The sequence below is a fragment of the Synchiropus splendidus genome, chromosome 5, assembly GCF_027744825.2.
Source record: "Synchiropus splendidus isolate RoL2022-P1 chromosome 5, RoL_Sspl_1.0, whole genome shotgun sequence".
In the NCBI taxonomy this organism is placed as follows: Eukaryota; Metazoa; Chordata; class Actinopteri; order Syngnathiformes; family Callionymidae; genus Synchiropus; species Synchiropus splendidus.
The window spans coordinates 19,739,777-19,756,870 of NC_071338.1; the positions used below are offsets into that span (position 1 = coordinate 19,739,777).

At 41.4% G+C, this 17,094-nt stretch overlaps 1 protein-coding gene across 1 annotated transcript; it reads left to right on the forward strand.

Annotated features, from left to right (window-relative positions):
* The first annotated feature begins 2,471 nt into the window (after positions 1–2,471).
* Positions 2,472–7,036, forward strand: psmd14 (proteasome 26S subunit, non-ATPase 14). Its single transcript, XM_053865569.1, has 11 exons — positions 2,472–2,601; positions 3,199–3,254; positions 3,530–3,601; positions 3,704–3,823; positions 5,150–5,220; positions 5,314–5,464; positions 5,569–5,676; positions 6,000–6,074; positions 6,152–6,277; positions 6,549–6,611; positions 6,862–7,036. The coding sequence occupies exons 2-11, from the start codon at positions 3,207–3,209 to the stop codon at positions 6,958–6,960; spliced, it is 933 nt and encodes a 310-aa protein (XP_053721544.1). The 5' UTR covers positions 2,472–2,601; positions 3,199–3,206; the 3' UTR covers positions 6,961–7,036.
* The last annotated feature ends 10,058 nt before the right edge of the window (positions 7,037–17,094 follow it).

Below are 17,094 nucleotides of genomic sequence, written 5' to 3' on the forward strand. Positions count from 1 at the left end.
ATAATACACAACTAAGGTACAAGTTACACACATTTGCTAATCAAAGTGCCTCACAAAATGGTCAGCAGACACACAATCATTTTAAGTAGTATGCGAACACACATGCATGCAGTGTTATGAAAAGTTAGATGCAAACGGTTTTTAAATGACAGTCAGTTTTGTGTTTCAAGAAATAATGATAGATATCCAACTGTATTCCATTTCAATTCAGTCATCTTCTGACATCAGCTCCAGGAAATGATCTGAAAGAAGTGAGTCAGATTAAATCATTACTGATCACAAGCCAGCTTTAGAAGCATCACACATTCCCTTTTATTTCCTCTGCTGGACGGAATCAGGTTTCCATCGGGTGTCAGGTTACGAGTTGTGTCGGATGCTCCTGGAAATCAGACCTATCTGGATTCCTAGAGATTGTTTCCCATGCTGGCTTGCTTTTGTATTATTCCTCAAAACTGGCCCAAGTCACACCCAGCATACTCATTATTTTAACTAAACGTTTGATAAATACTGCTGACATTGAATTACCCTTCCATTGTGCTCGTAACCATCTTCAGAAGTGTGAAATCTTCAATAGGTGAACTCATCGTTTGTCTTTTGTTCTGGGGAAAATCAATTACCTCCTGCTTTGATTTATTTAAAAAAAAAAAAAGCTCTCTGAAATCACTTTTCTCCAAAGATTGAAAAGGCCTTGAATTGAATAAATGGGAACGTGTCGGCCAGTCACCTGCATAGGCTGGGTTTTTAGAGAAAGCCTTGTCAGCAATAATGATTGGGCAAACAGTCCAACATTGTCTTTTCATTGTTTTCCCTATTGATCACACTATTGCCCACATCGGAAGCTTCAGTGGTTTAACAAGGCACTCGCCTCTGCGTGGCCCATCAGATCTCTGCACGCCATCTACTCGATGCTGCTAATGCTAGCAGCCAACATGAATACTCAGCATTCTAGTCCTGCGCTGCTCGCCCTAGGATCCGACTTCCATATGTGAACAAAGTGAAATCGCTTCAAATCGTCTTCATTTTAGTTTTAACCACTCTGGATTGGAGCCATTATTAGGACCAATAGAAGAAAAAAAAATCTGTCACAAGCGTTTCCTATCTCTAGGAAGCACATCCTGGTCAGGAGTGCTGGGAGGATTTAATATGTTGAGGCCCCAGGAGGTCCCACGGGTGTGGGGAGGGAGGGACTGAAGAATGTGGATCAGTTTCTGCTCCTCCAACAAGAGAGAAACTGAGGAATTTGAAAGAGAACAACTACCTCACTTTTCCAGCCGACCTGTCTGGCAGGGTCGTTTGGTCACCGACGCTGGCTTGTATTAGGTCGTTCTACTAGGTGGCAACCGTCTGGCTGGAATGAAACCAAACGGAGAGGTTTTATTTTCTTCCAGAAGCAGCCTGATGGTGTGGTTTGCCTCAGGGTTTACGACTCCGGTGGGAATAGTGAAATTCTTGCACATTGAAATTTGAGACTGTACAACCATCTGAGTAGCTTCGTTCATTTCACTTTTCGACGCTTCGGATCACTAGTTTACATTTCCGCTATCAGCGGTTTACTGTCCATGAGGATCCTCTGTCATATACTCAGATATCATGAGTTGTCATATTATAACAACATGTTTAAAGATATTTTAATTTAGTAATTGAATTTAGGCATTACCATTAGGTTTGTTTAGCCCTTTTTGTAGCTACAGATTCAATAATTCAGCCCAGCTACTTGTCATTGGCTGGGCACACCCTGGACAGGTCACGTGTCTGTCACACACACGCTCTGACACACACTCTGACACCTACAGACAACTCATAAGCACTAATTACTTGGACTGTGGGAGGAAACCAGAGTGCCTGGAGGAAACTCACACAGGACAGAGAGGACTCAGACTTCCCTTGAGTTGGATTTGTGTTTCATGTTAAATGACCAATTAAGAGGAAATTTGTTTTTTTTAAGGAATTTAATATTATATGTTGTATATGCATTTATCCTAATTTGTCCTCCCTTCAACATATAAAACAATGGAGTATTAAAAGGCTCTAGCACAGGCAGAAAAAATAATATTACATTATATTTTTTATATGTTTTTTATGATGTATGACATCATTGATTAATTAGTGCAGTAGAAACGACAAGATACAGCTATTTGAGTCATTTGAATTCAAGAAATGTTAAAGTCTATTATTTACAGATTGTGCCCATCCAGTTGGTCACAAAGGAACAGTCGGTGACAAACTGTAGAGAAGCAACACAAAATTTACATTCGATCTTAATGGACCAGAGCTTCAAATGAATGTCTAGGTTTGACATAAACTGAAATTCTGAACATTAAAATTTAAAATGTATTCGACGCATTTTCTTTCAACGGAACATTTATTTGTCTTATCAAAATGACGCCCCCAGATAATCCAGTTCAATAAACCTGAATTCAGCGCCATCTTGCGCCTATATTTGGTACTCGCACTTTTGAGACAACAAGTGACGTAATTTCGCGACGGAAGCAGTTTGTTTCCCATCAGTGGACATTTCTGGCTGATTCATTGTAGCTTGTTTGTGGGGGACTGCTGCTCTTCGGAAATAGACTGTCAAGAATCAAGGTGACCAGACAGCAGGTGAATATTGCTGGACTCTTAAACAGAGATGCCTCGTACAGAATAGTTCAGGAGAATATCAAGTAGTGTACGAAATCTTTTGTGCGCGACCGGTGAAGCTAAGTTAGCATTAGTCATGCTAACCTATGCTAACTCGCTGGATTGTCAGTGATAGAATAGGTCGCGTTATTTGTGTTGTATTTGTATATTGTTTGTCACAGTGTTCGTGTAGAGAAGGTCTAGGTCACGTATATTCGTTGTTTCTCCATCGGCTTTACATAAGCAGCGCCGTAACGCAAACATGTTCTGTGACAGAAGCTATTACTAGTATCTATCAACAACGCTTGAAGATAAATCTGTGGGATTTGGCTGCCAATAGTATAAACCACGCCGCGCATAGTATTTATTGGTTTTGAACTGTTTTGGACAATTCCGCGTTCCCTGTCATACATTATTTGTTTGGAAACTATGTTTGTTTTATGTGTGTATACGTGTTTTTTGTTTATTTTTATATGAATACAGAACATCCCCAAAATGTATGTAGAACAATGGTTGTTTTTAAATGTCACAGACGTTCGAAAACTGAGTAGTTTGTTTCTGTTTGTTTCTTTTACCTAGACCCTGAAATGGACCGACTGTTGAGGCTCGGAGGTGGAATGCCAGGGCTTGGCCAGGTAGTGTGAAAAAAAAAAATAAAAAAATAATCCTCCTATAAAATCACGGACCACATTTACAATTCTCCTTGTCACTTTTGGTCAGGAATTGTTGTCTAAATTTAAAGTGTGATGATATTATTGTACAAATCCTACTTCAAGATTTGTGTCTTTGTTTTCATGTGGCAAGTCAGTGAAGTTAACTCAGGCTTCAGAGTCTCCTGCTTACTAGTAATCGCAAAGGATTCAATCGTGTAACATGTCATTCCTTCATGGAATTCTCTCACTTTCCACAGGGCCCCCCCACAGATGCCCCGGCTGTGGACACAGCTGAGCAGGTGTACATCTCCTCTTTAGCTCTGCTCAAGGTAATACTGCCTTTGTTCACTTAAGATAACATGAGATCAAATCGAATTGCTTTTGACCCTTATTTTCGGACCTTTTTTTTTGTTCGTATGACTGCTTTTCAGATGCTCAAACATGGGCGTGCTGGTGTACCAATGGAGGTCATGGGCTTGATGCTTGGAGAATTTGTTGATGACTATACCGTGCGAGTGATTGATGTGTTTGCCATGCCCCAGTCTGGAACAGTAAGTGCCTTTGAATAAAACCGAAAAAGTGTAAATTGAATGATTCTATACACTCTGTAATTTTCGAAATTTGTGACAGTGAATTAAGTGATGTCATACAACCATTATTGCATCATTATATGCATAGGTTCAAGTAATTGATATGGAACTCTATGAAAACTGTACTTTGAATTGGTTATGGTGTCGTTTTTGAATCTGTACTCACAACATGTTAGAAGATGTACAGTATTACTGAATTGAATTTGATTGACCATCAAGATACTATGAACAGGTACATATTAATCAGAGACTTTTATGAGATTGGTCTGATTTTTTTTTTTTTCGAACTTTTTCTCCCTTCAGAATTATGTGTAAATGCTACATCGATCAAATATTACATTTTTGTTGCCCTCCAGTCCTGTGTGTCAAATACAATATTATTAATTATAATTTAGTTTTATTTAGATCAGGTGCACTTAACTGTAAGATATTTCCATGTTGTCTTAAATTATTTTGTCAGTTGGTAATATGCCTTATTTGGCTTGATGCAGACTGTAATTAATGTCTTGCATTATTTGAGAACTGTGTTGTGCTGTCTATTCCAGGCGTTCTTAACCTTTTTGATCTCTGGGCCAACCTTACCCCGAACAAATGTGCTCGGGGCCCATTCAAGTGATACAACGGATTCATTACTCTGGATTTCATTTGTGATCAATGACCATATGTAATCTTCTTGCATGTAAACAAACCAAAACCTCGTGAAATGACATGTGATCATCGTAAAAATATTTGTCATTGAAAAGTCCAACCAGCAGCAGAACCAGGTGTAAGTCATCAAATTTGCTAAGGAAAAAAGGGAGAAAATACCCTTGATGTAAACTGAATAGAATTCTGACTAAAATAAATAAAACCATGTCTCAATATCATAAAATACAAATATTATATTTATACTCCCAAAGAAGATATAAGTGAAATATAGATAAAAGTATTGCCATTTCAAAACTGCTTCAACAGGTGCGTTCATGAACAGTTTTTACTGTTGGGGGTGGCATCACTTTGTTTATAATTTTTTTATTTTCAAGAACTTCTCCATAGTTGTTAACCTTCACAGATTTGCAGCTGTTAAGTCAATTCAGTGACACACTTCTGCCACCATATGTGGCTAATGTATTAAAACTGAGTGTCTCATGGCCCAAGGGTGTAAAACAAAAAAACTTTTAGCGGCCTTCTAGGAGGTGCTCGCGGCCCAAACATGGGCCCCAGCCCTATGGTTAAGAATCTCTTTATGCCATGCCTGTAGACACAGTAGTGATTGGAACTCACCTTGAATGATGTGGTGTCTTACAGGGAGTGAGTGTTGAAGCTGTGGATCCCGTCTTCCAGGCCAAAATGTTGGACATGCTAAAGCAGACTGGAAGGTGAAAACTTATTTAACCATTTCTCTCATGGATTCTCAGTTTTTCAGTAATTGGCATTCGAGTTGAAACCAATGCTTGTGCTTCTATCATCAGGCCTGAGATGGTGGTGGGCTGGTACCACAGTCATCCAGGATTTGGCTGCTGGTTGTCTGGTGTTGATATTAACACCCAACAGAGTTTTGAAGCCCTATCGGAGAGAGCTGTAGCTGTTGTGGTTGATCCTATTCAGAGTGTCAAGGGCAAGGTGGGGAAGTAGTTTCTGCCTCTCTGTATATTTCCCAGTCATTTCTTTATGGATTTGGAATGGGACCCATGTGAATATCATGCTTGAAAACCTGTCATTTTCAGGTTGTCATTGATGCCTTCAGATTGATCAACGCCAACATGATGGTCTTGGGTCATGAACCGAGACAGACAACATCGAATTTGGGACATCTGAACAAACCATCCATTCAGGTACGTATCAGTCTTTTAGAATTGAGGTAAACCCAGTGAACGTTTGACATACACCACTCAGCTCATATGTGGAATCTATATTTATTTGGCTTTGGAGGTTTTGGTGTCTATATGTAGCCTATTATTGTCAATACAATGGTGTGTCTTATTGACAGACTCGACTGCAAAGGGAGGATACCAGATTCATCACCATTTTTCTTTCAAGGAATTTGTTAAATCTTTATTATGATCTTGTTTGAGACTTAATTCTTGTCATCTTGAGCACAAACCAAAAACGTTCATTACTTTCTCTGTATGTTTCCTTTTGTCCTCCTCTTTTCCAGGCCTTAATTCACGGCCTTAACAGACATTACTACTCCATTACCATAAACTACAGGAAAAATGAGCTGGAGCAGAAGGTAACTGTGAATGCCTGTAGACCAAATTGGCTTTATCTGGGTGTTTTAATAAACTGGTTTTCATCTTTTTTTTTAAGATGCTGTTGAACTTGCATAAGAAGAGCTGGATGGAGGGTCTGACCCTGCAAGACTACAGTGAGCACTGCAAGCTCAACGAGACCATTGTCAAGGAAATGTTGGAGCTGGCTAAGAACTACAATAAGGTATATCGTATCATAAACCCTCTAAAAACCCTTAAGGTAGCTTATCTCTTCGAGACACTTTGGCTCAGCTTTGAAAACTGCGTTTCGAGTGGCCTCTTATACATTGGTAACATTTCTGCACTTGCTCGTTGTCAGAACGGAATTGAACATGATTTCAAAATGGAGTGTTGTTTGCATTCCATATTCTGTCAACAACACAAATGGACCTCGCGCCTCTAGGGTCAGTTCACCCGACATCATGATACTGAGACACTGTCGTGTTTTGATGCAGGCTGTGGAAGAAGAGGACAAGATGACCCCGGAACAGTTGGCCATCAAGAACGTTGGCAAACAGGTACGTTTGAATTAACTCGTCCTAATCTGTTACAATTTGACCTTGATGTTTATTTCAAACTTAACAAAGGAAGTCGAGAATAATATAATAATGTCTATATATTTAGCCTATTTACGAATATTACCAAATAAGTATTCTGCTAACGGTTGATCCATGAATCTTAATTGTTTCATGCAAAATTGAATTTTGTGCGAAATTTCTTTCTCTAACCTCTTAAAATGCAAAAAAATGTTCTATCCTCTTTTCTTAGGATCCCAAGAGACATCTGGAAGAACATGTCGATGTTTTGATGACATCCAACATCGTCCAGTGCTTAGCTGCCATGTTGGACACAGTGGTTTTCCAGTGATGGCTAGTGTTTATAACTGTTAATATTGCAACACTTGTCTCCTTTTATAAAAATAAATGTATGTATGAAATTGAAATGCGAGTGGAAATCATTTCAATAAGCCATTCCTGCAATTCAGAGTTGAAGCAGCGGGCGGTGGCATTGTTTAAAAAGTGTTATGTCTGCTGTGGTGCAGGAGAATACGCTGTTCTCGTGATTATACCAAGTTATTTGAGTTCAAAAGCCTTTAGTTTCATCGCAGAAAACGCAGTCGGAAAGAGGATGAGTATTTGTGCATCTCTATGGGAAGTGGTTTGACCATTTTGCTTTGTGTTTAAGTTTCCACCCATCCAGGTAATGGTACTGAGGATTTCAGTTTCCTATCAAAGATGTTTACAGTTTACATTGTGCTGCTGTTAAGTAAGCAAAATGTGCCTTTTTTATTTCAATGGTCTTGTTTGCCAACCAGAAACTCGAAATCTGTGATGAACATTCATGAAGTTGATGAACATGATTGTGAAACCGGGTAAATTACACAGAATCCTCACTCTGCTGGCTTTTACCGTCAGTTTCTTATTGCTGGGCAGCTGCTTGGATTACGATAATATCAGTAAGTGCAAGTAGCATATGTTTCCACTCCATGTCCGAGTTGTGACAGCATTGGTCCACTGCCATTGAATAAACCTTGAGGTTCTCAAGGTGACATCATCTTTGTTCCAGAACAAAATCTTGGCAGCAAATTTCAATGCAACAGTCGAAGGCCGTGAAATGAAATGCATTCCGTCAGGTCATTTGGGAAACATGTTCCTGCTGTTGTGCTTTCGGGAAATTCATCACCCTGAAGTGAGAAACCCAACACAACCATTACAAGTATTTATTATATGTTAAGTGATTTAATAGCTTTTCACCCGGTTGTTTTAATAAACCATTGTGGTTTTGAAAATGGCCAAGGCAAATACAATTTTTTGTTGGAAGACACCTGGTTTTCCTATGTAAAATGACTCTTACTGGGGTTGTGTTAGGTGATGCCTGGAGGAAAGCTGCTTTACAAATCCATCCTGCAGGCGAAAGCCATTTCTATCCACCAAGTGATTCAGTATTTATGCAGGTTCTACGCAGCCTCAAACCAAAAGACCAGACATTACTGTGCACCATATTTGTTCATTCCATTGTGTGAGGCATCAAGGGACCTTCAAAGTGCAGATTCATCATTTATTTTTATTCAAGTCTGCTGAACTCTCAGACATTTTCAGACGCTGTTCGTGCTGCTGGAAATGTCAGGAGATGTCTGACACAGATAACACCTCTCAGACCAAACCGTGTTCCACCAGTCTGAAGCAGCTGCACAATGTTATCTTGGTCGACTTGGGACTTTTTTGCGGGTTGAAAACATTGAGAGTTTTTGTCAGCCAGCATGTTTAAGCCTTCACCAATTAGGAGACATTGGTCTCTGCTCAAACATGCAGTAGAGTTGGGTTTGGACTGAATAAAAGTTGTGCATTAACTCTTATCCGGGTTTTTATGGCCTGGATTTTGGGGGCCAAGATGGATTTGTGACCCAGTGAGCACTGTGTTTCCCTCCTCTTTTTGTTGGCACCATTAACATGAAGCTTCTTGGTACCTCAGAACCAGGCATCTGAGCTGTGGGATTCCAACCGACAGATCACCAAGTCCCGTGTCTTTGGAGCGTCTTTAGACACATCGGCTGTGAAACTACGCAAATCCTTGCGCAGGTTGTGACTACAGATCCTTCACATGTGAATCATATACTTCCCATTACGCTTCCTGTCCTCATCGTACTCACTGATGTTTCATAAGAACACAGTTCCCCTTTTACCGTCTCTGCTCAGCCAGTCATTAATTAACCCAAGAAGACCACTCCAAAGAGCTTAGCACGATGAATAGAAGAAGGCCCCCTCAGACACTCTCTGGTCCCACTGATCCACTCTGATTTTTAAAGCAAGTTATAAATAACAGGGCTCCAGTAAACATGTGGGCTGCTTGGTGTGGTGACCTCCTCCATCCAGGGCCAACACATGGTCTGTGTCATTGGAGTGGAGCCAGACCATGATTTAACCTTCCCTCGGTAGGTCCACGGATGAGCTGTGTATTCCAGTGTGAGGTATTGCAACAGAAAATGCAGATAAATCTGCCTTTGTTTGCAGCGACTCCTTCAAATTCTTTGTCACTGAGATAGAGCTTATATAATGAGTCCCTAAACTCTGACTCCCCTTGTTTCTCTCAAAGGTAATGAGATCTGAAATGGTGTGTTGTCTCCTTCATCAAAGTTGGGATTGTGAGGCGGTGTACGAGAAGAGGTTAGAGGGTGGGAGATGTTGGGGTTCAAGGAAAAACGTCCACACTGACCTCACAACCCATGAGCCAGTTAGTTTGTGACATGTCGTGACTCATGTGGTAAACTGATGAAGATCAATGGCAAATCGATCCTCATAAACTTTGACTTGTTGTTGACTTGAAAATGACTTTTTGGGGATGCATGGGGAAACATGAACTAAGTTGTTGACATATTGCGTTCACTCTTGCCTTCACTCTTTTAACCCCTAGAATCACCTTACAGCGTGCGAACATTTTGTGCTAGCACGCGAGACCCTATATCTTCATAGTATACACTACACATCTGGCATCAAATCCTTGAAGAATTATGAACCTCCTGCCGTACGATCCAGATGTCTTGACCTGTAATCTCTGTGGACCCATTTTTTCCATCCCTGATTTATTCCGCCTTGTCTGGCATCAGTAAGAGCAACTTTCTCTGGAGGCCTTCAGTGAAATGCCATCCATACAGAAGGTGTACGGGCTGCTGCTCTGTGACCCGCAGAGCTGTTTGCCGTCTCAGCATATCCGACACATAAACACACCCACTGAACCTGAAGGTGCCTGACACAAAAGAGATTTTGGCAACCACTAACGTATACAAACTTAGATAAAATGAACAGCATGGACTTTCCTTTATTGCAGTCTTTCCAAAAATGTTTGTTTTAAGAATCTGTTCCTTCCATAAATCATTCCATGCTGTGCACTTGAAATACGAAAACAAATCTCTCTGTCGCCCCAATGTAAACACAGCTATGCCTGAAGTATCTGGGTGCTGCTTCTGCTATTATGCAATATAAGCCCTCAGTCCTCTAAGAATTATCACTTTCACTTCGTCTTTCCAACCAAACCATGTGGTTTTCTGTCAGCGACAGGTGCCTGGTGGCTGTGTTCAGCCTGAGATTATACACACCGCTGGCAAACTTTGACTCAAGCACATGCATCCTCCAATGGGTAACAAGGGGTTTCCTCTCTTTTCCTACTCATATTTAGCGACGAGCTACAACTTCCGTGCCGTCTGTGCCGCTAAAAGATTTTTTGTTTCACACCTTTGGGCCGTGAGGGCTGCAAGACGTTCAGTTTAAATACATAGTATAGTAGTGTGTCATTGAATCGACTTGACAGCTGCACACACGTGATAGTTACCAACTATGGAGAAGTTCTTGAAAACAAAAAAATGAAACTGTTTTTCTTTGGAATTTCAATAAAACATATAATTTTTTTTATCTATGTTATATTTATTGTATTCACAATTTTATTCAGTTTTTCCAATTTTCTCAACAGTTTGCATCAAGTGTATTTTTTTTCTTTTTTCTATAATAAATTTGATGAACATGACTTGCACCTGGTTCTGCTGCTGCTACTTTTCAATGACAAATAAGTGCCTTTGCAATGATCACTTGGTTTCATGTCATTTCACAAGGTTTTGCTTTGTTTATGTGTAAGTGGATTAAATGTGGTTATTGATCACAAATGAGATCAAGAGCTATGACTCATTAAGAGCAAGAGCACATGAACATGATTGCAGGGATGTTTAGTTTTAGGTGTCAATTAATGAAGGCTGAGGCAGCAAGAGTTATTTTGTTTGTTGTTTGTTGACAAAAATAATGAATAAATTAAAGGTCTCAGGGCATACTTTTCTCTGCACCAATTCCAGGTACACCAAATCGATGTGATGTCACAACCCAAACATCCAATGATGGAGCAGACTGCACTGATGGACTGAAAATTCAAGTTTAAAAAAACCTCTGGATTGAAGCTTAAAAAAATTGGACCTATATTTCCTGTGAAAGGAGTTAACACAAAGTAATATTGACTCTTCAGTCGACACCATTTTGTAAATTTGGGCTTCTTGTGTGACTAAGCTTGACACTGTTTTGACAATACGTCTGCAATGACCTTGGATTTGACCAGAATAAAAAATTGAATCTGTTTCCTGCAGTTACAGGAAACATACATGCCTTATTAATTAATTGTTAAAGAAAACCCAAGACATTTGGTTGTCAAACATGTGTTTCTTTCTTTTCTCTGTTCACATTTACTCATCTTGAGAATAATCCCGATAAGAATCAACAAAGGATGGACCCTCACAAGCTCAAGTGAAATCCCTGGGACTCAAGGAAACATGAAAGCGATGCTGGCCTTTGCTTCTCGTCGTGTCACCTTTGCTTGTTTTCTCCTGGACAAACTGTGGATTCTGGGAAATAGGAAATGCTGACTAACAGTCCATTTGTTTTTCCAGTCCTGAGGACACTGATGCAAGTTCTGCAGGGAAACCTTGGCTCCCAAATAAAAGCGTGTTGCCACACAGAGTGTGCTGGCGAGTGCCTCTGTATAATTATGGGGAGTCCTCCCCCCATGACTCTTATGCAAGGAGGCCATATGCTCCCTCTCCACGGAGTAGTCCAAGCCACTTTGGTTGGGACGTCACCCAAAAGTCTCTGGTCCAGCTAAACACAGTGTCAGAAGATAATAAAGTGACAGGTCACGGATGTGACAGGCTGCAAAAGTCACCATGTGTGAAGGACAGTGTTATTTCAATGGAATGAATCACACTGCTTTCAGATGAAGCTGGGTTTGCCTTGATAACGTTTACAGGAAAAGACGGTCTGGTTCCTGGAGCGATTGAGTTTCCCCCTCTTCTCTGTTATGTCCATCAGTCGGGTCTTGGAATGATGATGTCACTGTCCAGAGAGTTTCCACCGCATCAGGCGGCTTGTGAAGGCCGATGTGTGGGCGTGTTCCAGCATCTGACGCACAGCCAGACCTGTATGTGTGCTCAGGTCTGTCTCAGCAGAAAACCTCCAAGGGCTGGGACGTTAAGTTGTGCTGGTCTTTGACACTTGGGACGCACTGAGCTGAAAGCAAAGTCTGGATGTCTCTATGAACCTCATTGATGGGCCTCTTCTTTGTGTTTTACTTTGTGTCGCCACCTTTAACATGTCCTCTTCCTCCACTCTCCTCGAGTCCAAACCATCAAACCCCCCCCCCAAACCTTGTCTCCACATGAGCTGCCCCCCTCTGTATCTTCATCTCCAACTCAGCCTCTCCTGGCCTGGCCCTCTCTCCTTCACCTTCCTGGATCTCTGTCCATCAAGATAAGATATTAAACCACAATTGGAGTTTATATGTTTGTAAATGTTGCTCATCATTTTATTTCAAATATGTTCTTGTTTTCTTCCGTTAATAATACTAACAAATTTACTGACAATTTTGTCGGAAATGAACCTGGGATAGAAGGTTAGGTTTGATGGTTGTTCTTATTATACAGTGTGAAACTCAGTTGAATTGTTACATTGTTTCTGATGGTTTTCAATATGTCTATTAATATTTTAGCACCATGATTTTCCGTTGATCTTCATTGTTTTTAGTTGTTGGTCTTTAAATTAATTTTAAAGCAGTGATCAGTAAAGTTATCTGTTTTATCACCAAAAGTTTTTTCTTTTTCTTTTTTCCAATCGTTTCTGCATTTCCCTCCATATACTATGCTATTAGGTGAATTTTTTTGAGTTTTATCTGAAGATTGAGTGAAAAGTATATTTTAGTAAAGTATATTCGGTATATTACTGCACCTTAAAATCATCATAATATAGTATTTGCTTTTTGGATGTTATTGGGATTATTATTTCAAACATTTCATTTTGTCTAATCGATACTTCATTTTTCTCACCTCATGTACCTCAGAATATATTTGAAATAAAAAAGCAATTCAATAGCCAGCGTCAAGAGTTATGTAATTCTTCGAGGACATCTGAGAGAAGGTCTGCTGTCGGTCAGAATCCTCTCAACTTCCTCTTTAACACTGCTGACTGCAGCATCTCCACAACAAACCAACTCCCTGCAACGGCTGTGTTCAACGGCAGCAGCAGTTATCTGTTCACCCTCACGTCTTTTATGTCACATATTTGTGCAAAGTTCAGCTGAAGTTCAGCCTGATATTCCAAGTCATACCTCCATGCTAGACAGGTTTATTCAACCTATAGCTATGCAGATGTTAGCGCCTGATACTCGCCGTGCACGACCTCTCCACACCTGCTGTCGGCCCGAGGTGAGTCAGCTGACCAGAGCACAGCAGCATCACTCCCCAGCACGTGGCTCTGTAATGTGCCTGTGGTTAGACTGTTTCACCGAAAACGAGGCCCTGACATGTGGCTGCTGAGTGCAGGCATTACTGAATAAGGGGATGAGATGTTTAATTACAGATTAGAGGCATGGAAAGAAAGACACATGATGACGTCATCTATTTTGAAACAGTCTTCCTCATCAAGTTGAACTTCTTCAGTACGTCCAGTTTGCTGACTTGACAGTAAAAAAAATGATGGAAGTCAGAGGTCACGGGTCGATACTTCATGTTAAGTCTTGCAGCCAGAGAACCTCTGAGGACCCCCGGACCTCCAGTGTTCCTGCTCGGAATTCTCATGTCAAATGGTTTGCCAGGCCAACCGTGAGTCACGCTCTCACGTTTTGGTTATAATTCGAAAAGCCAGATGTCATTCGAATGTGTCACAGCCCACCCTGTCGGAAATAGAGTTGGAGTTTGCCTCATGTGCCTGTAAAACCCACCCTGCTGCTCACATGCTTCAGTCTTGGCGCTGTGTGGCAAAACCCTGCCATTTCCTGTCAGAAAACAAGTCAAATGCCCCTGAAAAAAGCCTGTCTCTGTTTCTTCGAGGCCAAATGGACGGGAAGAGTCACACTCTCGCCAGAGAACAGAGTTCAGCAGTTAAGGAGGAATGGTGCAAGGAAAGATCTGAAGAGGCTGCAACAGTGTCATTGTCTATCGTACTTTATGTCAGTCTTGTCAAATGCAAGGCCTGCGGGCCAAATTGGGCCCATGATGTCATTAGATATGGACCACACAACTGCCTGAATGACTATTTCTGAAATACTAAAATGAGTGGTTGTCTGTCTTAGCGTGCCCTGTGCTGGTCTGGTGTCCAGTCGAGGGTGTCTCCATCTTACCAGCTCAAGATGCTGGGATAGTTTCCAGTAAGGGACCACATGGAAGAAATCGGATGAATGTTGTCCAGTGTCTGACGTCTCATAACCGCAAATATGATCAGAATTGTTATTTATCTATTACTTCTTTAAACTGGTTTGCAGTCACTGAAGTGCTTACAGTGGAATAATATCATTGGTGATGTACTACAGAGTGACCAGATGACTTGGAAATATCTGAAATGCTAGATATCCAGTTCACTTGACTATGAGTTGTTAATGTATTTTAGCATGAAGCTCCTGCGTGTTGCATCAGTGGTTTGTGTTCAGATAATGTTTGGGCGTTTTATCTGCTGAGATAAATGTGTCCAAGTAATTTGACAGTGACTTGCTCTGTAACTCCTCTGAGCCAGAAAAAACAGCTTGATATGAAAAGTAGAGAATTGTTATTTGCTTTGTTTTCTGTTGCACAATTTGAGATAACCATTGAAATATTTCGTTTTATTGCTCTCTAGACTGGAAAGAGACCCCACACGCTTAATATCTCATGAAAGGCACAACACTATTGTTAAAAGTAGTATTTTATATTAGTTACACACACATTTATGTACTACTGCAACTGCTCCTACTACTACTACTAATAGTAATAATAATAACTGATGAGGAAATCTGAAGTAAAATTCAGCATTTGTGTTTTCATCCTATCACAAAGGGCCTATAAGGCCATGTGAGGGCCTGTGCAGGGGTCACGTGCTGTAGTCGGCCAGCCTCACAATGGCCAAGTTTGTTGTGCATGTTGGAGGATGTTTGAACAGCAGTGACGGCTCGTCTTCGCACACCCACCACCTCCACAGCAACACCTCTGTACCAAAGCTGCGGCAATGCCAGTAAATCTCCTCTGTTAGCCGCTGCTGGAGTCACTGTCTGGACTGGAACTATGTGACCCATGCTTCACTCAGCAAATTCACCTCACCCTCATCCGTCATCCTCTGAATCAAACCTGCCGCAAGTGGATATTTCCACTTTCTTTCGACTTGATAACAACTTGCGATTTTATTATTACTGCTGCTGCTCTGCCTACTGGAGTCACATGACTGTTATTTTTAGAATCTTTGTAAACTGAACTATTAACCGGGCAGTTTCTCCCTCCTTAGGTTTGACTTTTCAATGCCCTCTAGACGTCATATATAGGCTGCTTGAGTTGGAACAACACGACGATCATGGTTCACCTCTGCTCACCTGGGATGAGCTGGACTTGCTCCAGCCTCAGGTGAGTGGGCCTGCTGGAGGTGTCTAGACAGGGGTGGGTGAGTCATCATGACGCTCCAGAACAAGGCTCACAGTCAGTGACATTTCCCCTCACAGCCTCGGAAAGTCTCTGCATCTCTTTTGCTCAAGTGTTTGGGGTAATGGGAAAAGCTATTAGTATATTTCGGGGGAGTGTCTGCGGCGCTGCAGCGACAAAGTTAAACCAAAGGATTTGTGTTTTACTGCAATGTTCCAGGAAAGGAGCTTAAAAACAGATGTTCCCTTGGGAGCAGAAGCAGAGACCCTCCCTTTGGTATCTCAAATGTGAACGTTTGTTTTGAAATAGAATTATTATAAGGAGTGGTGAGAGTTCAGAATCAGTTTGACATTGGACTGGGGGACAAACAAGTGTTTGAAAGTAAAGAATACTACACCACCTGCAAGGCCAGTGATGGGCTCATGAGGCTTCATGAAACAGTGTCCGCATCTTTAGAGCTCAGTAGGTGGCGCTTTTGGTTTAAAAATAACACGAGGATTCATTGAGGCCAAATATTTTAGAACAGAGGGCGTCATCTAGTGGCCTCTGAATGTGAGGACACTGTTTCATGAAGCCTCACCAGCCCATCACTAGTCAAGGCTCTTTAATGGAAAGACACTTACTTCTACTCTGGCCAAGGAATGTCAGAAATACCCAGGGAAAACGACGACGACTGCAGTCTATCATGACAAACCGAAGCCTGCTCCCCTTATTTTAAAGTCACTATGAAATACAACAGCATATAGCTCCGTTCTGACTTCTGGACTCCGACATCAGCCACCTGAGTAAACGTTCCCTACAACAACTAAATCAGGGTGCTGAATTGGAGTCTGTGTATGAGCAGACAGTCCTATTCAGTGTGACATACTGAGATGTTTTCACATGAGTCTCAAATACTGTGCATGTCTGTGAAGCTCATATTCAGATACTAACAAAGCAGCTATGTTTTCATTCTGGTTGGTAAACAGGACACAGAACGGCCTCCTCTGCTTCGGCCCATTAGCCTTAGTGGAGGCACGAGTCTTTGGGTATTTACCCGCAGAGGAATTGTCTGTTGACTCATGTTTTTTTTTTTTTTTTTGGATCCCATCGTAGTGCAGGTGGTGACTGACACCTCGAGGCTGAGGTGAAGCCACTGTTCAAGACAGTGTCAGAAGTGATGGTTAACAGGTGACCTGGGGGGGCAGCGGTCAAATTCTCGGTGCGGCTGCTTGTCTTCAAGCCAGCAGAAGTTGAGGCAGCTTTGGGGAAAAATATAAGGTCTCCTGAAGATATGTGGGCCACATCGGATCAGCGAGACAATTTGTCATCAGATCACTTTACATTACAATGTTTCGCATTCAGTTTTATTTTGAGAGGCTATTTTTGTCGCAGAAAGTGCATCAACCCATTGTGGAGCCTCAAGCAAAACTTCAAGTGGCTGCCTGATAATCGGCACAAGCTTTTCCTCTTTGTTTTTCCCGCTCCATGTGCTGGTGAAAGTAAAACACACAGTTTTAAGTCTGGGATGGACAATAGGGAGACTATCTGTCCTCCATAAAGTGTGACAGCAAGGGAGCCAAGTCGACAAACAGTTGTGAACACCTCTTGATGGGCTG